Consider the following 25,458-nt stretch of genomic DNA (forward strand, 5'->3'; position numbering starts at 1 on the left):
GATGTGCCTGCCATTCTTCCACTCCGATGGTGGGTATACACCCAGGACCCCATTCCAACCCATAGGGCATGGTCCCAGCTAGCTGATGAAAGTTGCAAGTGAAAATTTCATCATTACTTGCGGCTGGGGTTGGCATCGTTTCCCACTCCTGCTGATGTCGAGGGGAAATGGGCGAGGTTTAGGACTGTAACTCAGGCAGCTGCAATGACTGCTTTGGGTACGCCGTCCAGACCTCCCCAGAGACGCTGGCTGACAGAGGAGGTGTTCAGGATGGTTGAGAAAAAGCGACAGACCCACTATCATCGTCTACAACATCCCACGTCATAGAATGAGGAGGCCTACTGCAGCCTTCGCTTGGAGGTTCGGAGAGCCGTGAGGCGCTGCAAGGATGGGTGGTGATCGCTGGTTGCTGAGGAGATGGAGTCTGCCTCAATGACCCGCGATCACACATTGCTCTTTAACTCCATCGAAAAAGTAACCTGCAGCGCCACACCTATTAACATAATTTGGGGAAGGACCGGTTATCAAATCTCCAACCCCCAGGAAGAGGTTTGCAGATTTGCTGAGCATTTCTGTGAGGTCCTGGGGGAGGGAAAATCCCTCAGTCTGGAGAACATCGTGGGACATAGTGAGGATGACCCTGCTGAGGCTGCTGTGCCTCAAATATTGAAAGAAGTCACCACCTGTCAGTGGCTGGCTGAGGTGCCATCTGTTGAGGAAGTAATGAAGGCGATCCGGAGACTAGGAAAGGCACCAGGCAGAGATGATCTCCCAAGCGAAATGCTGAGGGAGGGTGGCGTTTGTGCACAGACTGCCCTATATGACATCATAACAACAGTCTGGACCACTGGACGGGTTCCGCAGGATTGGAAGGATGCCCTGGCAGTCCCCCTCTTTAAGAAGGGCGACCGCACAGACTGTGACAACTACAGGTGCATCTCACTCTTCAGTGTGCCGAGAAAGGTCCTGGCAAGGATTATTCAACATCGCCTTGCCAGGCACGCTGAGGAGAGGCTTGCGGAGCCCTAATGCGGTTTCAGGAAGGGGCGGTCGTGCACAGATGCCATATTTTCTGTCCGTCTGCTACAACAGAGTTGTAGGAAATTCCAACAAGACCTACATCTCTGCTTTATTGACCTGGTCAAGGCCTATGATACCATCAGTAGGCCTGGGCTCTGGGTCGTTCTTCGTGCTTTTGGAGTACCTGACCTTCTGCTCACGATCATTAAGGACCTTCATGATGGTGAGCGGGCTCGGGTAAAACTACGTGGCCGGGAGTCAGAGCCATTCCCTGTACACCTTGGGGTGCGACAGGGATGTCCTCTGGCTCCCACATTATTTAACATCTATTTCGACCACGTAGTTCGTGAAGCCTTCAATAGCCGTACCGGAGGAATTTCCATCTGGTAAAGATAAAATGGGAGGCTGATCGATTACCTGGTGTGGTCAAAGGTATGGCTCCCTATTGATCAACCATGCTACGTATTTCGAAGATCTGGTAATTGCTGCTCACTCAGAGGAGGGGTTGGAGGGGCTGCTGCTGAGACTGGAGCATGCTACTAAGAGGTGGGGCCTTACCATCAGCCCCACCAAAACTAAGTACCTGCCTGGGTATTTTGTACCATCGGACACTCCACCCCCACAACTCCCAATCGGTGATGGGGCAGTTGTGGAGAGAGTGGAGAGTTTCCCATACCTGGGCAGTGTGCTCATGACCGGCTCCAGTTTAACAGCAGAGGTCTCACTCCGAATCAGTCGAACGGACTCTCTCCCCACGGTCTCTCTCCCCACGGTCTCTCACTCCACGGTCTCTCACTCCACGCACTCTCACCCCACGGTCTCTCACTCCACGGTCTCTCTCCCCACGGTCTCTCACTCCACGGTCTCTCCCCCCACGGTCTCTCACCCCACGGACTCTCTCCCCACGGTCTCTCTCCCCACGGTCTCTCACTCCACGGTCTCTCCCCCCACGGTCTCTCACCCCACGGACTCTCTCCCCACGGTCTCTCTCCCCACGGTCTCTCACTCCACGGTCTCTCACTCCACGGTCTCTCACTCCACAGTCTCACTCCACGGTCTCTCACCCCACGGTCTCTCTCTCTCTCGTGTCTCTCCCCCGCAGGAGCAGGGCCTGGTGATCACGGGGACTCTTCCCGTCTTCAACCTGTCTGCGAGTGGCAACGTCCAGGTAACGTCGGCGGCGGGCCCCTCGCGACGTTTCGGGCAACGGCCCTTCTCCAGAGCAGGCAATGCTGGCAATGGCCCTCTGCATGGCTGACGGATGGAGAGGCCAGGAGCGGCACAGCGTGGTGGAGACTGCTCTTGTTTGCAACACGTGACATCATGGGAATTACAATACTCTCTGTTGTTTTACAAATATTCCCTGTCGAGTATTCAATCTGAGTGTGACTGGGCATCATCCCCAAGGAGGGAGTTTATAATTTCACTTTGATTTATGCTCGGAGCTCTCAAGCGGGATACACACCTCGACTCACCAAACTCAACATCTCACTGAATAATACTAAATAATATTTCTAAGGCACGTTTCATCCGTAGACCCCAATATGCACATGCACTCACCGACCCACCATCTGCTCACCAACTCTCCCACCTACCCACCCATCCACCCACCTACCCATTCCCCCCAACCACCCACTCACCCACCCACTCACTAACCCACCCATCCACTCACCTACCCACTCACCTGCCCACTAACCCACCCACTCACCTACCAACTCACCCACCCACTTACCTATCCACTAACCCACCCACTAACCAATCCACTAACCGACTCACTCACCGACCCACTCACCCACCGACTCACCTGCCCACTAACCCACCCACTCACATACCCACTAACCCACCCACCCACTCACTCTTGTAAATTAAATAATATCCTTGTCTCTTGAGTTGTTAGCTAGTTAATTTATTTTTTTAACTCAGCCACCATCTCACTCACCATCTCACCCACTCACCCACCTACTCAATTACTGACTCACCATCTCACCCACTCAATTACTTACCCATTCACTCACCATCTCACCCACTCACCCACCCACTCAATTACTGACTCACCATCTCACCCACTGAATCACTTACCCATTCACTCACCATCTCACCCACTCACCCACTGGGCCACACATCCACAAATGCACTCAAGCATCACCCACTGTCACACCATCTCACCCACCCACTCGATCACTCACCAACTTACCCACCATCTCACTCACAATTTCACCCACTCACCCATCCACTCGATCACTTACCTAGTCACCCAACATCTCACTCGCCATCTCACCCACTCGATCACTCACCCATCATTTCACACACTCACTCACCATGTCATCCACTGAATGAATAACCCACTCATTCACCATCTCACCCAACTCAGCCACCCACCCACTCCATCACTCATCAACTCACTTTCCCACTCACTCACCGTCTCCCCATCTCAGCCACCCACCCTCGTGAACGAGACTCGCCCTGGGCTCCCCTTCAGCTGGCTCCCTCCCGGTGAGTGGGGTGCGGGGTGTGGGTTCGACACCGCGCGCTGACCGTGGAACAGCTGCCAACAATCCGCTCGGGTCACCCCGCGGAATCACCCGCAGCGCCCCGCGGTGGCGGGCGGCACGGGACGTGGTTTGGGAGCTCCCCCCTAGCGAGGCGCTCGGGGCTCCCCACGCCGTCTCTCTGCTGGGGCTGCACTGCCCCCTAGCGGAGAGAGACCGCGGGAGCTGCCGTGGCCGTGGCTTTAACCTCCGCCTCCCCTGGGGTGGGTGAGCAGGGAGGCAGCAGCAAGCAGGAGCAAGGAGAGCGTCTGTGGGGAGATTCGTTTCTAATGCCCTACTTATCACGTTGCCCATATACTGCCATTGCCAATATACTGGCATAGCCCATATACTGGCATTGCCATATACTGGCATTGCCCATATACTGGCATTGCCCATATACTGGCATTGCCAATATACTGGCATTGCTAATATACTGGCATTGCTAATATACTGGCATTGCCAATGTACTGGCATTGCCAATGTACTGGCATTGCCAATATACTGGCATTGCTAATATACTGGCATTGCCAATATACTGGCATTGCCCATATACTGGCATTGCCAATAGACTGGCATTGCCCATATACTGGCATTGCTAATATACTGGCATTGCCAATAGACTGGCATTGCCAATATACTGGCATTGCCCATATACTGGCATTGCTAATATACTGGCATTGCTAATACACTGGCATTGCCAATATACTGGCATTGCTAATATACTGCCATTGCCAATATACTGCCATTGCCCATATACTGGCATTGCCAATATACTGGCATTGCCCATATACTGGCATTGCCCATATACTGGCATTGCTAATATACTGCCATTGCCAATATACTGCCATTGCCCATATACTGGCATTGCCAATATACTGGCATTGCCCATATACTGGCATTGCCCATATACTGGCATTGCTAATATACTGCCATTGCCAATATACTGCCATTGCCCATATACTGGCATTGCCAATATACTGGCATTGCCCATATACTGGCATTGCTAATATACTGGCATTGCTAATATACTGGTATTGCCAATATACTGGCATTGCCCATATACTGGCATTGCCAATATACTGGAATTGCCAATATACTGGCATTGCTAATATACTGGCATTGCCAATATACTGCCATTGCCAATATACTGGCATTGCCAATATACTGGCATTGCTAATATACTGGCATTGCTAATATACTGGCATTGCCAATGTACTGCCATTGCCCATATACTGGCATTGCCCATATACTGGCATTGCTAATATACTGGCATTGCTAATATACTGGCATTGCTAATATACTGGCATTGCTAATATACTGGCATTGCCAATGTACTGCCATTGCCAATGTACTGCCATTGCCCATATACTGGCATTGCCCATATACTGGCATTGCCCATATACTGGCATTGCTAATATACTGGCATTGCTAATATACTGGCATTGCTAATATACTGGCATTGCTAATATACTGGCATTGCCCATATACTGGTATAGCCAATATACTGGCATTGCTAATATACTGGCATTGCCAATAGACTGGCATTGACAATATACTGGTATAGCCAATATACTGGCATTGCCCATATACTGGCATTAACCATAGACTGGAATTTCTCACAGACTAAAATTGTCCATGGACTGGAATTGCCCATAGATTTAGATTGCTCATAGACTAACATTGCCCATGGAATGCCAATTGCCTCACGAGCGGTATAGTTTATTTATTTGTGGTGATTTGTTTAGCTTTCCTAGACGTTGCACTCCGATCGTGTTTGTGTCTATTGTTGTTTGTTGTTGTAACTGACCCCGTTTGCCCCTTACGGGACATCTGTGAAACAAAAGAGCTTCACGGCTCATGAGATTTCTCCAGGACGAGTAATAAAGATTGTGATTCGCTCGGCCGTGGACATACAAGTAGAGTACAACAAGCCACTGTGTCTGCCGCCCGTGGACATACAAGTAGAGTACAAAAAGCCACTGTGTCTGCCCCCCTCGCTCTGTGGTGGTGCCAGAACCAGTTGATCCTGGGCGTGATGGGCGTGGACGTGTCCCTGAAAGAGATCAAGGAGCTCACCGACCAGTTCAACGTGAGCGCAGACGCACGAGTCACCACCTCTTCATCATCACCGCCTCGTCATCACCACCTCATCATCACCGCATCATCACCGCCTCGTCATCACCACCTCGTCATCACCACCTCGTCATCACCACCTCGTCATCACCACCTCGTCATCACCACCCCGTCATCACCTCCTCGTCACCACCGCCCAGTTATCACCGCCTCGTTATCACCACCAATACGCGGCCATTCACCATTAACTGGTGGTGACGTCAGCACGGCGCCTGTGCCAGGCAAGGTGCACTTTGAGGCCACGCGAAGTGTCGACGGCTCGCTGCTGACAGGAGGTCACGGGACAGACCCAGCAGGTGCCACGGGTTGACTAACTGGGATGACCGGCAGATGCACCACCTGTGCCCCCCACTGTGCCAACCTGCTGTGTTTTAGCCGCCCGGCGCTGCGCTCGTTGTTGTGAGGGCGACTGCCTACAACTGCCCAGTAGCAGCGTCCTTCGCGAGCCTCCTCCATCGCCACGGTGTTAAACGATCCTCACCTGGCACCTCCGCGTGAACCGATCTCGTCGCTCCGTCTCCTCCCGCGGTGGACGTCCTCTGGGGCGCGTTCCATCTCCTGGTTCCCACTCTTAGTCCCGACAGGCCGTGTCACTTTCAATCGCCACCCGCTCACTTTTATGAACCATCCGTGAAAAAGTTTACGTATTCCTTTCGTATATCTCCGTGCCAATCTACGAGCACGTATCTTAAAGAGGGCAATCTTGATTTGAAGCTTTCGTCACTGCAGGAATCCATACTCTTAAATAAGAGATCGCAATAGATCACGACGTTTCGATCGCCACGCAAGCAATCGTCTTCAGGTGGGAGAGAGAAACAGGCTGCTGAAACACCCCCCCCCCCACTCCCCTCTCGGCTCTATATCCATCACGACTTGTTTTAGCAGCCTGTTTCTCTCTCCCACCTGAAGACGATTGCTTGTGTGGCTGTCGAGACGTCGTGATCTATTGTGATCCCTTATTTTTTCTACCTATGTGACTTTACCGAAAGAGGGCAGTTCGCCATCAATGGTTCAAGCAGAGCCTGACTCTGGCGCTGACGAGACACTGACCGTGGGAAGCAGATGGCGCTGTGTGGCCACGGTGATGTTGACGCTGTGCCGAGGGGTCGCTGTGGTGCTGATGACGACCATTGTTGTTGCTGTTTTGCAGCTTGGAGCCAACGGTTATTTCTTTGCCATCGACCCGAACGGCTACGTCCTCCTGCACCCCAACTTCCTGCCCAAGGTCAGGCGCCCCGCGACTCTCGGACGAGGTGCCCCGGTGCCCCGGTGCCCCGGTGCCACGGTGCCACGGTGCCACGGTGCCCCGGTGCCACAGTGCCATGGTGCCACGGTGCTCCGGTGCCATGGTGCCCCGGTGGTGTTCCGATATTAGGAAGCCACTAGATTGTAAACTCAAGAGAACTGCTTTGTGTATGTTCATTTGCTGTCCACCTCCGATTAACGCAGTGGGCTACGTACGGTGCGATAGAAGCTCAACGTACACACACGCATGCGTGCTGCCTGCTTTGCGCCTGCTTTTCAAATACCCCTCCTCCCGTTTGCTGAAAAACTAAAGGCAGCTGGCTCCGTGTGCCCACGAGGTGCCCCCTCGAGCCGGGCGGCGGAGGGCGGCGGCCGAGCGGTGGCCTCGTGCCCGAGCGGCGACCTAAAACCACGGCGCTCGTCAAATAAACAATGACGGTCGTGGATCGCACCAGTCGTGTCGACGGTGGACGGTCGCCCCTCACTGACGCTTCTTCCCTCTCTCCCGTCGGGCTGACGGCGGCGACGGCGGCGGCGCAGCTGCCCAACTTCCAGGAGCCGGTGACGCTGGACTTCGTGGACGCCGAGTTGGAGAGCGCTAGGAAGCTGGAGGTGCGGCGGCCTCCGTTGGAGTTCACTCCCCCCTTCCCCCCCCCCCGCTTTCGTTCAGCTGATCTCTAGTTGAGTGTCTGTTGTCTTCTTACCGCCGCGTCTCCGATCAGCACCGTTGGCTGCGTGCGGTGGCGAGGAAGTTCAACGTGCGTGCACATATCGGGTGGCACAGTGGGCAGTGCGCGGCGTTACGAACACGGCGACCCGAGTTCGATTCCCGACCAACATCGCTGGTGAATGCTGTATTTTAACTGGTGTAGGGACTACCCCAGGTGCGGCGTGTAAAACGTCGGCGTTGGAGGGGAGACAAAGGCGGCCGGGCGTGGTGCTGGCCACCCCACCCCCTCGTGTGCCGTGCCGGCCTTCGTAGGCGCTCGCTAACAGCGCTCGCCCCAACAGTCTGTTAAGGCTGTAGTGGGGATCTTGGTCTTCGCGTGTCTATGTGCGGTGAGCGGTGGTGTAGCGGTTAGCGCCACGAACCCGGCCACCCGGGTTCGATTCCCGCTCACGGCCACTGACACCGGCGACGATTATCTGAACCGGTCCTGGGCATCCCCTAAGTCGACTCAGCCTCAAATGAGTACCTGGTGCGCTGGGGGAGACAAAGGCGGCCGGGCGTGATGCTGGCCACCCCCTTCATCATCGCTGCTCGCTAGCAGCGCTCGCCCCAACGTTCTGCGGAGACCGGGGATCGGCAAGCCGCGCCTCTTGAGCGGCGTGCGGTGGCTGCTTTTTGGCTGCCCCCCCTTGCTGCTCTTTGGCTGCCCCCCCCCCCCCCCCACCATGCAGGCAGCCGTTCTCGGGAAATAATAAAATTCAAAACGAAACGTAAATCTGAAAAAGTAATTTAACGTCAAGATAATTGATTAAATATGGCAGAGGAATGCGTGTCACCGTGCCATGTCTTGGGGAGAGACAAAATGTACAACAGTCTAACGCGATTGTTAAGCAAGTGGGGGGGGGACTAAAGAGACGCAGTTAATTCCATCACATTTTTTGTTTATTTGAGTCAGAATGTGTTGTTGTTGTTGTTGTCGTCTGCTCTGTGTGTGGTGCGGCTCTCGGAACGATTTGGGTCGAAGAGAAAAACACAAAAAATCGATTCCTCTTCTTTGCTCAAAGGTTGCCGACCCCCTGGTGTAGACTATTGAGTGGGCGGGCCAGTGGGTTGGCAGGTCAGTGGCGTGGGCGGGTGGGGCGGGTGGGGCGGGTGGGGTGGGTGGGTGGGGCGGGTGGGGTGGGTGGGGTGGGTGGGGTGGGTGGGGTGGGTGGGTTGGTGGATGGATGGGTCGGTGGATGAGTGGGGTTCATGGGTGCCAGCGCTGTTTGCCAGGCGTTGGAGAGGGCTCTGTAACAGCAGAGTCTCATTTCAGCCGGGACCACCTGGAACGCCGTACCATGAACTGGTTTGGCCGTGCCACATGCACATCGGCTTGCCTCGTGTTCATTTAAGTACAAACCTCATCATGGGATCAGAGGACTCGGGGCTACATTAACATAGCGTAACGACTGACAGCAAAGCCTTGTACTCTAGTGGCAGTGCCTCAAACCGATAATCTCTACTCCAAGAGCCGGCAGGAGGTCATGGGTTCGATCCTGACCCTGTCTCCTGCCGTATATTTGGAGTTTGCTTCTCTCTACCCGTGGTCACGTGGATTATTCTCCGTATCCTTCGTTTTTTTTTCCCTCCACATTTACAATGAACGTCACGAGTTTAGAGTATTTGGCTGCTTTAAATTCCCACGCGATAAGCCACTTCTGAAATAGAGCTACAAAGCTCAGTGGGCTTTACCTGGTGAAATAAAAACAGTGGAGGTATCATATTCTTAGTTTTTTTCGGTAAAGTCACGTTGAAGAGAAACAACAAAATAACAAAATATATATAAAACAATAAAAAATTCTCACGACGTTTCGACCATAACTCAAACGGTCATCATCAGGTGTGAGAATTTTTTATTGTTTTATATATATTTTGTTATTTTGTTGTTTCTCTTCAACGTGACTTTACCGAAAAAACTAAGAATATGAATTACTGCAGTCACGAAAGCTTTAAATCAAAAGTGGAGGTATCGTCATCCACACAACCCCCAGCCCCCTCCTCTACATGCAGACGGACAGACAGAGCTGGCGGACGGAAGCGCCGAGTCGAACGCCAGGCTCAGTGTCCCGCGGTGCGGGCACGCGTACTCTGACTCTTGTTTTCTCTCTAACTCTATCTCCAACTCTCTCTACCTCACTGTCTCTATTTAACTCTCTCTGTTTCTAACTCTCTAACTCTTGCTCTAACTCTCTCACTGTCTCTCTCACTAACTCTCTCTCTCGCGCGCGCGCGTGGCGTGCGTGACAACGCGGTGTTTGTGTTGCGCGCGGCACGTGCAGTGCCACGTGCCGCGGGTAGTGTGATTGTGACGTGCAGACGTGACGCTGTGCTCTATGTGACTTGTATCGAAATCGCCCCCAGTGGATTTTTGATGCTGGCAGCAATGAAAGTGGCTTAAAAGTAAAAAGTGTAACTCTCTCTCGCTCTCTCTCGCTCTCTCTCTCTCGCTCTCTCTCGCTCTCTCTCTCTCTCGCTCTCTCTCTCGCTCTCTCTCTTGCTCTCGCTCTCTCTCTCTGTCTCGCTCTCTCTCTGTCTCGCTCTCTCTCTCTCGCTCTCTCTCTAGCTCTCTCTCTTGCTCTCGCTCTCTCTCTCTCTCGCTCTCTCTCGCTCTCTCTCTCGCTCTCTCTCTCGCTCTCTCGCTCTCTCTCGCTCTCTCTCTCTCTCTCGCTCTCTCTCGCTCTCTCTCTCTCGCTCTCTCTCTCTCTCCCGTGCTGGCAACAGATCAGAGCGAGCATGATTAACGGCGAGAACAAATCCATGACGTTCGAGACGCTGGTCAAGTCCCTGGACGAGGCGAGTCTCCTCCTGCGCAGCTTCCTCTGTGTCGTCTCGCCGTCCCCCCGTGGTTGGGGGTTAGGGGGGTTCAAGCCGTTTCCTCCGCCGTACAACAACAACAATGACAACAACAACAATGACAACAACAACAACAATGACAACAACACCAATGACATCGCTTGAGTGCGTTTGGCGTTGGGCGCGACCGTCGTTGTCGTAGCGCTGGCGCTGCTGAGAAGTTGAGGTGCCCAGCGGTGGCCGCGCGTTGTTGCTGTGCGTGGGAGCCAAGTTGGTGGCTAGGAGACGTTCACCACCTCGCCTGGTCTACAGGCGGTCGTGGGTTCCATCCCGACCCTGACGCCTGCTGCTGCTGCTGCATATTTTGAGTTTGCGGTGTCTCTCTCTCTGTGGTCGCAGGGATTTTTCTCCACATTTAGAAACAACGTCACGCGTTTACAGTATCTGGCTACTGCTATACACGTCCACGTGATGATGATGATGATGGTAATGATGATGCGAAGCCACTTGGTTGAGCTATCGTTTGTGATGGCCAGGGTCGCATCTGACAAAGAGCTACACAGCAGCTCAGCGGGGCTTCGGCCTGGTAACGTAAATATTGTTTTGGTTTAGGTGAGCTGCAGGTGTCAGTCTTCCCCTTTGGCAACATTGAGAAACCGCGGCTTCGTCGGCACGCGGTGCACGCGACCCCCCGGTGAACACTCCCAGACACCGCGCCGGCGGTTACCGGCGGGGGGGGGGGGGGACGGCCCACCGGATACTCACCGCCGCGGAGCCTCGCCGACGAGCGGCCGCCCGCCCACGCCGAATTTACACATTTTATTTAATTTCAATATTCCACCTGGAATGTCGCTTGCTCCAGGTACACCAGATGGGTTCACCTGGCGGACAAGGGCGTGGTGCTGGCCCCCCCCCCCCACCTCGTGTGCCGGAGCCGGCCTTCATCGGTGCAAATCGCTAACGGCACTTGCCCCGATGGCCTGTCGGAGGCTATACGGTAGTCGGGGGATCTTTGCCTTTTGTTATTACATCATTGAAAGGGGCGGGCCTGTTGCTGCAATGCAGCCCCGAGGCAATGCAGCCTCTGGGCAGCATTGCAATCTTAAGGGACTCGATATAAATTCCTTACCACACCACAGGTTAACTTAACTGGCATCGGGACTTCCCTAGGTTTACTAAGCCCCGAATGAGTACCTGGTGCTGTGTGTAAAACATCGCTACTGGGGAGACAAAGGCGGCCGGTCGTGGTGGTGGCCCACCCACCCCCTTCGTGTGCCGTGCCGGCCTTCATAGGTGCTGTTCACTAACAGCACTTGCCCCAGCAGTCTGTTGAGGCTGTGCGTGGGATCTGTGTCTTTGTGTGCACGTGTACACGCTCGTGGGCGCCTGTTTGTTTAGTGGCTGGAATCTGCTGTGATTGTCTCTCACTCTCGTTCTCTCTCTCGCTCGCTCTCTCTCATGATCTTCACGCCAGAGCAAATTTGCTTAATCGCCTCTCGGTCAACCTCTGAACTTTTCCCTCTCTGCACGAATTTACACGCGGCACGTGACACGTGGCACGTGACACGTGGCACGCGTGACGCGCGCTTCTCTGTGTCTGGAGCCGGCAGCGCGTGGGGGTGTTGGTGGGCGAGTTCAACTCCCACTCACGGCCGACGGGCAGCGGTGGAGAATATCTGAACTGGTCCGAGGCCGGTGTGTGAACATCGCCACTGGGGGAGACAAAGGCGGCCGGGCGCTGGTGCTGCCCCACCCAACCCCTCGTGTGCCGTGACGGCCTGCATAGGCGCTAGAGGCTATACGGGGGTTCTTTGTCTTTGTTATTACATCATTGTAAAGGGGCAGGCCTGTTGCTGATAGCCTAAGGGCTGCATTGCAATCTTAAGGGACTCGATTGGAATTCCTCAACACACCAAAGGTGAATTTTAACCGGCATCGGGACTCCCCTAGGTTTACTCAGCCTCAAATTATTTACCTTGCCCGCAGTGAGCCCGAGGTGGCTGGCTATGCCAGCCCCTCCGGCCACACCAGCCAGACCGGAGGTTGCGCCGGCCTTAATAGGCGCTCTCTAACACCTCTCCGTGTGATAATCTCTCTTGGTGTGGTGGGGATGCAGAGATACGTGGACAGAGTGAAGCGCACGTACACCTGGACTCAGGTGGAGAGCACGGACTACAGGTGAGGGACACGTGGCAATGTCGCCCAGATCAACCACAGGATCACGCTCCCCTCCACGCACTCTGCTACCTCTCCCCTCTCATCTCACTCCCCTCCACGCTCTCTCCTGCCTCTCCCCTCTCATCTCACTCCCCTCCACGCCCTCTCCTGCCTCTCCCCTCTCATCTCACTCCACTCAGCTCCACGCCCTCTCCTGCCTCTCCCCTCTCATCTCACTCCCCTCCACGCTCTCTCCTGCCTCTCCCCTCTCATCTCACTCCACTCCACGCACTCTGCTGCCTCTCCCCTCTCATCTCACTCCCCTCCACGCTCTCTCCTGCCTCTCCCCTCTCATCTCACTCCCCTCCACGCTCTCTCCTGCCTCTCCCCTCTCATCTCACTCCCCTCCACACACTATGCTACCTCCCCCCTCTCATCTCACTCCCCTCCACGCCCTCTCCTGCCTCTCCCCTCTCATCTCACTCCACTCTCCTCCCCTGCGCTCAGCCTTTGTGCATTATTCAAACAAAACCCATCGGCAGTTCCCGGCGAACTGCGTTGGGGGTCCTCTCGTCCGGGGCCACCATCTAAATGAATGCGAGGCAACGTGATGGACTAACAGCATCGGCTTCGCGGAGGCGGACACCTGATGAGTCCTCGTTGGGACTCATCAGCGCAGCACAGTCACCAATGCTCACTGTCTGCGAAGCCTGCGTCTGGAAGCCCGGTCAGCTGCAGTCCCCCACTGACACACTGCGTGGCCCAGCCGCTGTGGCAAATGCCGGCGATAATCGCCTCCGTATGTTGGGGAGAGAACGAGACATCAACAGACTCGGAGTGCGTGAGCCGTGAGGCGCTGCCGCCAGCGTCTCCATGTGGTCTATGTGTAACCATGTCAGTTCATGGGTTTCTGTATTAGTCCTTGTGTCTCTGTGTGAGTCTATGGGTCTCTGTGTGAGTCTATGGGTCTCTGTGTGAGTCTATGGGTCTCTGTGTGAGTCTATGGGTCTCTGTGTGAGTCTATGGGTCTCTGTGTGAGTCTATGGGTCTCTGTGTGAGTCTATGGGTCTCTGTGTGAGTCTATGTGTCTCTGTGTGGGTCTATGGGTCTCTGTGCGAGTCTATGGGTCTCTGTGTGAGTCTATGGGTCTCTGTGGGAGTCTATGGGTCTACGTGTGAGTTCATGGGTTTCTGTATTAGTCCTTGTGTCTCTGTGTGAGTCTATGGGTCTCTGTGTGAGTCTATGTGTCTCTGTGTGAGTCTATGGGTCTCTGTGTGAGTCTATGGGTCTCTGTGTGAGTCTATGGGTCTCTGTGTGAGTCTATGGGTCTCTGTGTGAGTCTATGGGTCTCTGTATGAGTCTATGTGTTTCTGTGTGAGTCTATGGGTCTCTGTGTGAGTCTATGGGTCTCTGTGTGAGTCTATGGGTCTCTGTGGGAGTCTATGGGTCTCCGTGTGAGTTCATGGGTTTCTGTATTAGTCCTTGTGTCTCTGTGTGAGTCTATGGGTCTCTGTGTGAGTCTATGGGTCTCTGTGTGAGTCTATGGGTCTCTTTGTGAGTCTATGGGTCTCTGTGTGAGTCTATGGGTCTCTGTGGGAGTCTATGGGTCTCCGTGTGAGTTCATGGGTGTCTGTATTAGTCCTTGTCTCTCTGTATCAGTCTATGGGTCTCTGTGTGAGTCTATGGGTCTCTGTGTGAGTCTATGGGCCTCTGTGTGAGTCTATGGGTCTCTGTTTGAGTCTATGGGTCTCTTTGTGAGTCTATGTGTCTCTGTGTGAGTCTATGGGTCTCTGTGTGAGTCTATAGGTCTCTGTGTGAGTCTATGGGTCTCTGTGTGAGTCTATGGGTCTCTGTGTGAGTCTATAGGTCTCTGTGTGAGTCTATGTGTCTCTGTGTGAGTCTATGGGTCTCTGTGTGAGTCTATGGGTCTCTGTGTGAGTCTATGGGTCTCTGTGGGAGTCTATGGGTCTCCGTGTGAGTTCATGGGTTTCTGTATTAGTCCTTGTGTCTCTGTGTGAGTCTATGGGTCTCTGTGTGAGTCTATGGGTCTCTGTGTGAGTCTATGAGTCTCTGTGTGAGTCTATTGGTCTCTGTTTTAGTCTATGGGTCTCTGTGTGAGTCTATGTGTCTCTGTATTAGTCCTTGTGTCTCTGTGTGAGTCTATGGGTCTCTAAGTGAGTCTATGGGTCTCTGTGTGAGTCTGTGTCTCTGTGTGAGTCTATGGGTCTCTGTGTGAGTCTATGGGTCTCTGTGTGAGTCTATGGGTCTCTGTGTGAGTCTATGGGTCTCTGTGTGAGTCTATGTGTCTCTGTGTGAGTCTATGGGTCTCTGTGTGAGTCTATGGGTCTCTGTATGAGTCTATGGGTCTCTGTGTGAGTCTATGGGTCTCTGCGTGAGTCTATGGGTCTCTGCGTGAGTCTATGGGTCTCTGTGTGAGTCTATGGGTCTCCGTGTGAGCCACTAATGACCTGGCTGGGACCATGGAGGCCGCGGTGTAATCGCTGTGGTTGGGGCTGAAACTCGGAGCCACGACCCAGTGACCCCCCACCACCTCCTCCAGAAACACTCACGCACGCACTCACGCACGCACTCACGCACGCACTCACGCACGCACTCACGCACTCACGCACTCGCACACTCACTCACGCACTCACACTCTCACGCACTCACGCACTCACTCACTCACGCACTAACGCACTCACGCACTCACTCACGCACTCGCACATTCACTCACCCACTCACTCACCCACTCACTCACGCACTCACTCACGCACTCGCACATTCACTCACTCACCCACTCACTCACCCACTCACTCACTCACACACTCACTCACTCACGCTCTCACTCACTCATGCACTAACACACTCGCTCACGCACTCACTCACTCACCCACCCACTCACTCACGCACTCACTCACTCACGCACTAACGCACTCACGCACTCACTCACGCACTCACACACTCACTCACGCACACCCTCACACACTCACTCACACACTCATGCACTCACTCACGCACTCACGCACACACTCACTCACGCACTCACTCACTCACGCACTCACTCACTCACGCACTCACTCACTCACGCACTCACTCATGCACACACTCACGCACACACTCACTCACGCACTCACTCACGTACTCACTCACTTACGCACTCACTCACTCACGCACACACTCACGTACTCACTCACGTACTCACTCACGCACACACTCACTCACTCACGCACTCACTCACTCACGCACTCACTCACTCACGCACACACTCACGTACTCACTCACTCACGTACTCACTCACTCACGCACTCACTCACTCACGCACTCACTCACTCACGCACTCACGTAATCACGCACTCATTCGCACCCGTTTCCGACGACAGACGGCGCACATAGGCCTCCCTTAAGCGTGACGTTTAATTAGCGGGTGTTTAAGTAATTGACGAAAAAATTAACGCCCAAAGGTCGCTAATTAAATGCCCGCGTGCCCACGTGCCCACGTGCCCACGCCTTCCCAGATTTAGGCCCGGCAGGCAGTGATAACAGCGAGAGCCCGTGCATGATAATTCGTGTTTCCGATAGCACGTGGGAGCCAAAGAAAACGCAGGGGTTTACATTTTAATGGCTCTTTAAATGGAATCGCTTGGCTGTAAAAAAAGGGGGGGAAAAAGAACGTCGTGATTTTGCCGTCAAAGATTAGATATGCTTTCATTGCCTCGAATATATATTAATGAACAATGAATCTGCTTGGGAAGGGGACGTCTGGGGCACGAGAGAAGGGTCCGAGGCTCGGTGCCTGGAATGGCAGCCTCAAAGGAGGGAGAAGTCGTCTGCTGCAGAGGCATGAGAGTGATGCTCAAGTACAATCCGACCGGCGGCCGTGGGCTGTGTCGCCCGTCACCCACGCGACCACCCACCCCCAAACCTACCCAACCACTGAACCATCCACCCACCTACCTGCCCACCAACCCACTGAACAATCCACCCACCCATTGAATTATCCACCAACCCACCCACCCACTGAACCATGCACACGCTGTAGATTGACGCACACGCTGCAGGCCAGCTGCTGAGTCACTTTGCACCGCATACAGACAGCTGCCTCCGGGTCGGTGTGGGGGGGGTCCCCTTCATGTGTGATGATGATGATGGTGGTGGTGATGATGGTGGTGATGATGATGATGATGGTGGTCGTGGTGGTGATGATGGTGGTGGTGATGATGATGATGGTGGTGGTGGTGGTGATGGTGGTGGTGGTGATGATGATGGTGGTGGTGGTGGTGATGATGATGATGGTGGTGGTGGTGATGATGATGATGGTGGTGGTGGTGATGGTGGTGGTGGTGGTGATGATGGTGGTGGTGGTGATGGTGGTGGTGATGGTGGTGGTGGTGGTGATGATGATGGTGGTGGTGGTGATGATGATGGTGGTGGTGGTGGTGGTGATGATGATGGTGGTGGTGGTGATGATGATGATGATGGTGGTGATGATGGTGGTGGTGATGATGATGATGTTGATGGTGGTGATGATGATGATGGTGGTGGTGATGATGATGGTAGTGGCGATGATGATGACGGTGGAGGTGGTGGTGATGGTGGTGGTGGTGATGATGATGGTGGTGGTGGTGGTGGTGATGATGATGGTGGTGGTGGTGGTGGTGATGATGATGGTGGTGGTGATGATGATGATGTTGATGGTGGTGGTGGTGATGATGATGATGATGGTGGTGGTGGTGATGATGATGATGGTAGTGGCGATGATGATGACGGTGGAGGTGGTGGTAGTGGTGATGATGGTGGTGGTGGTAGTGGTGATGATGGTGATGGTGGTAGTGGTGATGATGGTGGTGGTGGTGGTGATGATGGTGATGGTGGTGGTGATGATGATGGTAGTGGTGATGATGATGATGGTGGTGGTGATGATGATGGTGGTGGTGGTGATGATGATGATGGTAGTGGTGATGATGATGATGGTAGTGGTGATGATGATGGTGGTGGTGGTGGTAGTGGTGATGATGGTGGTAGTGATGATGATGATGGTGGTGGTAGTGGTGATGATGGTGGTAGTGATGATGATGATGGTGGTGAGCTGTAAATCATCGCTACCCCTGCCCCACTCCACGGCGTGGAGGCGAGCGGCTCTATCAACACGACTCCTGTCGCTGGAGGCAAGCCACTGCGGACCCTGACGTGCCCCGTGTGTGACCCCCTAATTGACCCCTGTGTGTGACCCCCGTACATGACCCCCGTGTGTGACCCCCGTGTGTGACCCCATTAGTGACCCCCGTGTGTGACCCCCGTTAGTGACCCCCGTGTGTGACCCCCGTTAGTGACCCCTGTGTGTGACCTCCGTGTGTGACCCCTGTGTGTGACCTCCGTGTGTGCAGCCTGGCGGTGGTGCTGCCGCACTACAGCCTCTTTCACATCAAGGCCCTCCTGAGCGGCGACGAGATCACTCAGGCGGCCTGTAAGCACCGCACTACTCAACCGCACCACCCAACCACACCGCACCACCCAACCAAACCACACAACCACATCGCACTACCCAACTGCACCACCCAACTGCACCACCCAACTGCACCACCCAACCACATCGCACCACCCAACCACCCCACTCAACCGCACTGCGCCACCCAAACAAAACCCGCACCGCATCCCCGCCGTCTCCATCGGCACCGGAGCGTCCGAAGGCGTCGGCCCGCGCCGCGGTTCCACAGAGTTCGGCCCCGGGGGGTAGGGGCAGAGGGGGGGGGGCGTCCCCATGAGGGCAGCTGCAGGGGGGCAGGAGGGGAGGCGTGGAGCTACCGTGGGACTCGGGACGGTTGGAGGACACGGGGAGGAGGATCGGTATTCGCCGACAGCACCTGCGACGCTTGGAAGCCGCATCTCACCGGGATGGTCGAACCAGAGCAAGCTGCGGAGTGCGCATTTGTGGCTCGGAGATGTTAACTACCTCGCCTGGTATGCAGGAGGTCGTGGGTGCCATCCCGACCCTGCCGCCTGCTGTATATTTGGAGTTTGCGTGTCTCTCTCTCTCTTTCTCCCCGTGGTCGCGTGGATTCTTCTCCGGGTCCTCCGGTTTTTCCCTCCACATTTAGAATCAAGGTCACGCATTTCGAGTGATCGGGCTACTACACAGTTCCACATGATGATGATAAGCCACGTTGCCGAGCTATCATTTGCGATAGCCAGGTCGCTTCTGAAAACGAGCTAAGTAGCAGCTCATTGGGGCCTTGCACCTCGTTAAAATTGACAAAAATAATGGATTTTTTTGGGTTAAATGTGGTAAGCCGTGCGCTCTGAGCGACACCGGGAGATATGCGGGGGGGCACGCGTTGAGGTCGGGGCACTTGGTTCGTTCGTCCCTCGCCTCTCCGCACCTCCGATTAGTCACGGTGTGGCTATGTGCGGTGCGACTAGAAGTTCACCATGCCGTGCGGGTACATCACAGCCGCCGCTAAGGAGAACGCCTCTGTTGACGAGACGCCGCGTGTCCAAGGCCCGCGGCCCCGGGGGGGATTCCGTTCGCGTTGGAATGCCAGGCGGGAGGCCGTGGCCTCCGACAGGCCGAGCGATAAACGCGTTGTTTGTGTTTCTGCGAACCCGGATTGTCTCTCGCCTGCCCCACTTTGTGGTTCACATTCCCCGCTACGACGCGGCGGCGCTGCCATCGGCTCCACTGGTGTCCGTCTCGTGCGGCTTGATCATGACCCCTCTCCTCTCCTTTGCCTCCTTTCCCCCCCCCTTCTCCTCTCTCCTCTACCTCCTTCCCTTCTCTCCCCTCCTCTTCCTTCTTCCTCTCTCACTCCCGAACTCTGCCTCCTTCCTCCACATCTCCCTCTCTCTGCCGCGGCTCAGCCAACTCGAACAAAGGCAACGGCAAGTATCGGCGAGGCTACGAACCATCGGAACTACCGTTATTCCCATCGCCCATCGCTCCCACCACCACCACCACCATCGCTGCCACCATCACCATCGCTGCCACCATCACCATCGCTGCCACCACCACTTCCATCTCCCATCATCACCGCTGCTCCAGACGCACTTGGCCTGGACGAGTGGGATCTCAACCCGGGATGCAGAACTGTGGGGACCTCCTGGCGGGCCCCCTGGGATCTATGGGGTGCTGATACTTCCATTGTGAACCCACCTGAGCCTGCATCTTAGCCAAGCGTGTGACGATGACTATTTTATTATATTACGAACGGAAATGATGTTAAAATCGGGGGCATAACAGAAGCTCCCGTGCATGCTAGCACGGCACCTCTGCATCTCATCCGCCGTTCACACCGTCACCACCTCAACAACGCAGCATTCCACAGCTTTGTCGCCCACCGTGCCACTTGGCTACCTACCCTCCCTGCCACTGAACCACCCACCCACCCTCCCTGCCACTGAACCACCCACCCTCCCTGCCACTGAACCACCCACCCACCCTCCCTGTCACTGAACCATCCACCCACCCTCCCTGCCACTGAACCACCCACCCACCCTGCCTGGCACTGAACCATCCACCCACCCTTCCTACCACTGAACCATCCACCCACCTACCGTCCCTGCCACTGAACCATCTGCGCACCTTCCCTGCCACTGAACCATCCACCCACCCTTCCTACCACTGAACCATCCACCCACCCTCCCTGCTACCGAAGTCCCATCTGAGTTTTTTTCTTCGTCTTTGCTGCTGCAGATTTCGAGACGCTATCTCCATCGTCCACGGATGCGATGGAGCACGTGTTCATCGCGCCCAGGTACACACACGGTGCGACGCTCCGTGTGTGAAACCGCGAGTTCGATTCCCACTCGTGGCCGCGACGCCGGCCACAGGCGAGCATCCCGAGGCAATCCCGGAGCCTCGGCACGACTGAGAAATAAAACATCGGCGCTTCTCGCTCATTTCTCTTGCCCCGGAGGGCCGCGTGAGCTACGCGGGGGACCTTTGTCCGTGGTGCGCGCGGCTTGCAGGGATTACTGTAAGAACATGGTGCCAAGCGCCAACACCAACAACAACACGGAGTTCCTGCTGAACTTCATCGCCACGATCGAGCGCGACTCGCCCAACTCGCCCGACTGTGAGGACGTGCTGCTCACACTGCAAACACTGCACCAAATCACATGCGCGCCACGCACACACTGCCAAGACCAATAGCCGCCATTCGCCACTCAGTGACGGTGACGTCGCGATGGCGCCTGTGCCCAGGGCAGGTGCACTTTGAGGCCCTGTGAAGCAGGTGTCATGGGTTGGCTGAGATGACTGGTAGATGTATCCAGCTGTACCCCCTACTGTGTCAAGTTGCTACATTTTCATCGCCCGATGCTCCGCTCGTTGTTGTGAGCGTCACTCCTCTGCCATCCGTTGTTGCTGGAGGGCGACTGCATCCCATTGCCCAGTAGCGTCCTTCACGAGCCTCCTCCATAGAGGCCGATCTTGACACTGTTGGTACCAGTCGTCGGAAAGTCCACTCAGCTCTATATCCTCCCATACTGCATCAATCAATTTCTTCTCCAGCCCATGTTGTGCCCAGTTAGCCCCCTCTATACAGCTAAACAGAAGCTGCTTGGGCATGCGGTGGCTGGGCATGCGGGCTATATGACCCAACCAACGCAGTCTTGCCTTCCGGAGGAACTCGCTGATGGGAAAGTGTCCAGATCTTTAAAAGTTTTGTGAGCTCCTCACACAAACCAGCCTGGTTCAACCCAGAATGGATCGTAGGCATGCCAGCCTGAGTGTCTCTAACCAGTGCAGATGTTCCATTCGAGGGGTCCACGTTTCACAAGCATAGAGAAGGGAGAGCAGACTGTGGTCAAGAAGACCCGAAGCTTCGTGTGGAGCGACAGACCAGGAAGCTTCCATACAGGATTGCACAGCCGATTAAAAGATAATGCCGCCCGACTGATTCGGAGTGAGACCTCTGCTGTTAAATCGGATCTGGTCATTAGCACACTTCCCAGGTATGGGAAACTCTCTCAACAACTGCCCTATCACCAATTGGCAGTTGTGGGGGTGGTGTGTTCTGTGGAATAAATGCATAGGCAGGTGCTTAGTTTTGATGGGGCTGCAGGATAGACCCTACCTCTTAGTGGCACACTCCAGGTTCAGCAGCAGCGCCTCCAACTCCTCCTCTGGGTGAGCAAAGATCACCAGATCATCAGCATACGTAACATGGTTGACAAATAGGGAGCCATCCCTCGACCGCACCCGAGCGTTGTTCAGCCTCCCGTTGTATCTGTACCACATGGATATTCCTCCGGTACAGCCATGGAAAGCTTCTCGAACTCCGTGGTCAAAAAATATGTTAAATAATGTGGCAGCCAGAGGACATCCCTGTCGCACCCCAAGGTGAACAGGGAATGGCTCCGACTCCTGGCCACATAGCTTCACCCGGGCCTGCCCACCATCATGAAGGCCCTTAATTATTGTGAGCAGAAAGTCAGGGACTCCGAAAGCACGAAGAACTGCCCACAGCCCTGGCCTGTTGATGGTATCATAGGCCTTGACCAGATAAATGAAGCAGAGATGTAGGTCTTGTTGGAATTCCTTACACCTCTGCTGTAGCAGACGGACAGACATTATGGCATCTGTCCAGGACCGCCCTAGTCTGAATCCACATTGGGGCTCCGCAAGCCTTTTCTCAGCGTGCCTGGCAAAGCGATGTTGAATAATCCTTGTCAGCACCTTTCCCGGCACACTGAGAAGAGAAGAGAGATGCCCCTATAGTTGTTACAGTCTGTGCAGTCCCCCCTATTAAAAAAGGGGACCACCAGGGCATCCTTCTAATCCTGCAGACAGTTGTAATGATATTATGTAGGGCAGGCTGCACACAGATGCCACCCTCCCTCAGCATTTCTCTTGGGAGATCGTCTCTGCCCGGTGCTTTTCCTGGTCTCAGACTTCAGATCGCCCCTCGAACTACCTCCACAAATGGCACCTCAGCCAACCATTCAGAAGGGGTGGCAACTTCTGCCAATATTTGAGGCACGGCAGCCCAAGCAGGGTCGTCCCCACTATGCCCCATGATCTTTTCTCTACAAATCTGCAGACCTGTTCCTGGAGGTCGTAGATCGAATTACCGTTATTTCCCTTAAGGATGGTGATAGGTGAGGCACTGCAAGTTGCTTTTTTTATTTAATTAAATATTGATTTGTGATTGTGGTCTACTGAGGCAGATTCCATCTCCTCAGCAACCCGCATCCACCACTCATCCTTGCAGCGCCGCATGGCTCTCCGAATCTCCGAGCGAAGGCTGCGGTAAACCTCCTCATTCTCCGATGTTGTATGTTGTAGATGATGGAAGGGGGCCTGTAATTTTCTATCAACCACCCGGAACACCTCCTCCTTCAGCCAGGGTCTCTGGGGAGGTCTGAACCGCATACCCAATATAGCCGTTGCAGCTGCATGAGCCACAGTCCTGAACCTCACCAATTTCCCCTCAGTATCAGAAGGATGAGGTTACGATGTTAACCTCAGTTGAAAATCCTGCTTGCAACTATCCTCAGCTCGCTGAGACCAGGCCACTGTGGGTGTGAATGGGATCCTAGAAGGACACCCACCATTGGAGTCTAAGAATGGGAGGCTCATCTTACAGATGTAAAGTATATGGTCAGTAGGCAGCTCAGCTCCATGCAGCTGTCATGGACATGGGCCCGCATCCGCTGTTTCATAATTATATAGTGCAGGAAATGTTCTTGTTTGGACACGGCATGCATGTAAGATGTTGTGTGGATGTGCCAATGCTGGAACAGTTGGTAATTACAAGCCCATGGGCTGCACAGAAGTCTAGCAGCCTCCTTTCGTTAAGATGATCTGGCCCATGCCTTCTGATCACTCCAAACCAGGTATCTGCATCATGACCCACTCTGGCATTAAGGTCACTTAACAGAATGACTCTTTTTCGAGGGCCACTTTATCTAGCACCTGAGCCAGGAGGTTATAGAAGGCGTCTAACTCATTGGCCTTGTCTGCATCCCTCCACTGATGTTCATCTTAGGTGGGGGCGTAAACAACCACCACCATTCCTCGCCTCTTGTTCAGAGGGAAGCGAGCCCACAGTAGCCTGGGACTCACAGCTCCCACACCTCACCGCCAGACCCCCACACCGCCACTCCATGCTATTTGGTAGTTTTCCTGCCCCGAGTGGAGAACTGTCCACTCCTCATGATGACTGAATCCTGAACCGGTCTAACGGACCTCCTGTAATCCAAAAAGGTCCAGGTGGTACCGCTCCATCTCCCGACAGAGGAGCGGCAGCCTCTCCTCCGCAATGAGAGTCTGAACATTCCACGTGGCCAATCTAAGCGTTCTCCTGTTCCTGGCCCTGGCAGATGGGGTTTGGTCAGAAGGCATCATAGACGCCGGTCCCCCTGGTCTCTAGCACGGGCTCGTGTCGGGGTTCCCACCGTGGTGCTTGCTAAAAAAAGTGGCAGTTGGAGGGGTTACCAGCCCCTCGCACGACACACACACACTGCACCACACACACTGCACCACACACACTGCACCACACTTGCCACACACACAGCACAACACAATGCACCACACACACTGCACCACACACACTGCACCACACATACTGCACCACACTTGCCACACACACTTGCCACACACACTGCACCACACACACTGCACCACACACACTGTACCACACACGCCACATACACCACACACGACATGCCACACACCCCGCACACACCACAACAAATCGGTGGTCCCAAAGCCCCCCTCACTCTACCACCACCACCACTTTACCACCACCACCACCACCACTTTACCACCACCACCACCACGATGGTCTCACCGCCCCCCCCCCCCTCTATCACCACCACCACCATCTACCACCACCACGATGGTCTCACCGCCCCCCCCCTCTACCACTATCACCACTCTATGACCACCACCACCACCACGATGGTCTCACCGCCCCCACCCCCCAATCTCCGCAGGCAACCAGGAAATGATTTACAACCTCCTGCTGGACGCGAGGATCACGGCGGACCTGGTGGAGCAAGCGTGGCTGGACCTCAACATGGAAGAGTGAGGGACGAGCGGAGATGAGCTCTTGCTAGCAACACTCGCCACACCCACGATACACGCTGCACCCGCAACACTCGCTACACCCGCGACACTCGCTACACTAGGGCCACTCACGACACCCGCAACACTTGAACCAGTGGTGTCAAGATCGGCCTCTGTGAAGGACGCAACTGAGAAGTTGGAGGCAGAGGAGCGACGCTCACAACAACGAGCGGAGAGCGCCGGGTGGATTAAACGCAGTGCGTTGGCACAGCAGTGGGCATAGGTGGTGCATCTGCCAGTCATCTCAGTCAAGTCTACCCATGGCACCTGGGTCTGTCCCGTGACCTCCTGCCAGTGAGCCGTCGACACTTACACGTGGTCTGAAGGTGCGCCTAGTGACATGGTGACATCACCGCCACGTGGTGGCGAATGGCAGCCATTGTTGTTGAGCCAAGAAACCGGTGACCCGAGTTCGATTCCCAGCCATGGTCACCATCATTGGCAAATTTCTGTACCGGTGTTGTGCATCCTCACGGTATACTCGGCCTTAAATTAGTACTGGGAAGACAAAGACGGCCGTTGAGATAGCCTTGTGTTTCGCGCTGGCTTCCGTATTTCCTGCTCGCTAATAGCATTTGCCCCAGCAGTCTTTTGAAGGCTTTACGGGGGATCTTTGTCTTTGTGCATGGACAGATTCGGTATCCAGGCTGTGTTCGTGGCGACCGATGCTGGAGTGACACGAGTGTTCTCATACGGGTATGGAGCTCTCTCTGTGCGGTCCTCTCTGCTCTCAACAGTTCTGTGTGGTCGTCTCTACTCTGAATTCTGTCCGGTCGTCTCTACCCTGAATTCTGTCTAGT

General features: G+C 54.7%; 1 protein-coding gene across 4 annotated transcripts in view; it reads left to right on the top strand.

The window, feature by feature from the left end:
- The window catches only part of LOC116951295 (voltage-dependent calcium channel subunit alpha-2/delta-2-like), a 196,563-nt gene that overhangs the window by 130,577 nt on the left and 40,528 nt on the right, over positions 1-25,458 (top strand). For 3 of the 4 annotated variants that reach the window (XM_076073413.1, XM_076073416.1, XM_076073415.1), the window contains 12 exons: positions 2,123-2,188; positions 5,566-5,640; positions 6,835-6,909; positions 7,470-7,541; positions 10,363-10,434; positions 12,551-12,612; positions 17,976-18,055; positions 19,447-19,467; positions 20,279-20,339; positions 20,554-20,660; positions 24,526-24,616; positions 25,292-25,354. In XM_076073413.1, the coding sequence (XP_075929528.1) occupies positions 2,123-2,188; positions 5,566-5,640; positions 6,835-6,909; positions 7,470-7,541; positions 10,363-10,434; positions 12,551-12,612; positions 17,976-18,055; positions 19,447-19,467; positions 20,279-20,339; positions 20,554-20,660; positions 24,526-24,616; positions 25,292-25,354 (845 nt within the window). The remainder of the gene's footprint in view (positions 1-2,122; positions 2,189-5,565; positions 5,641-6,834; positions 6,910-7,469; positions 7,542-10,362; positions 10,435-12,550; positions 12,613-17,975; positions 18,056-19,446; positions 19,468-20,278; positions 20,340-20,553; positions 20,661-24,525; positions 24,617-25,291; positions 25,355-25,458) is intronic. The other variant, XM_076073414.1, reaches the window with a different exon arrangement.

This window comes from Petromyzon marinus, chromosome 42 (assembly GCF_048934315.1).
Source record: "Petromyzon marinus isolate PM22_M1 ecotype Great Lakes invasive population chromosome 42, UKy_Petmar_22M1.pri1.0, whole genome shotgun sequence".
NCBI lineage: Eukaryota > Metazoa > Chordata > Hyperoartia > Petromyzontiformes > Petromyzontidae > Petromyzon > Petromyzon marinus.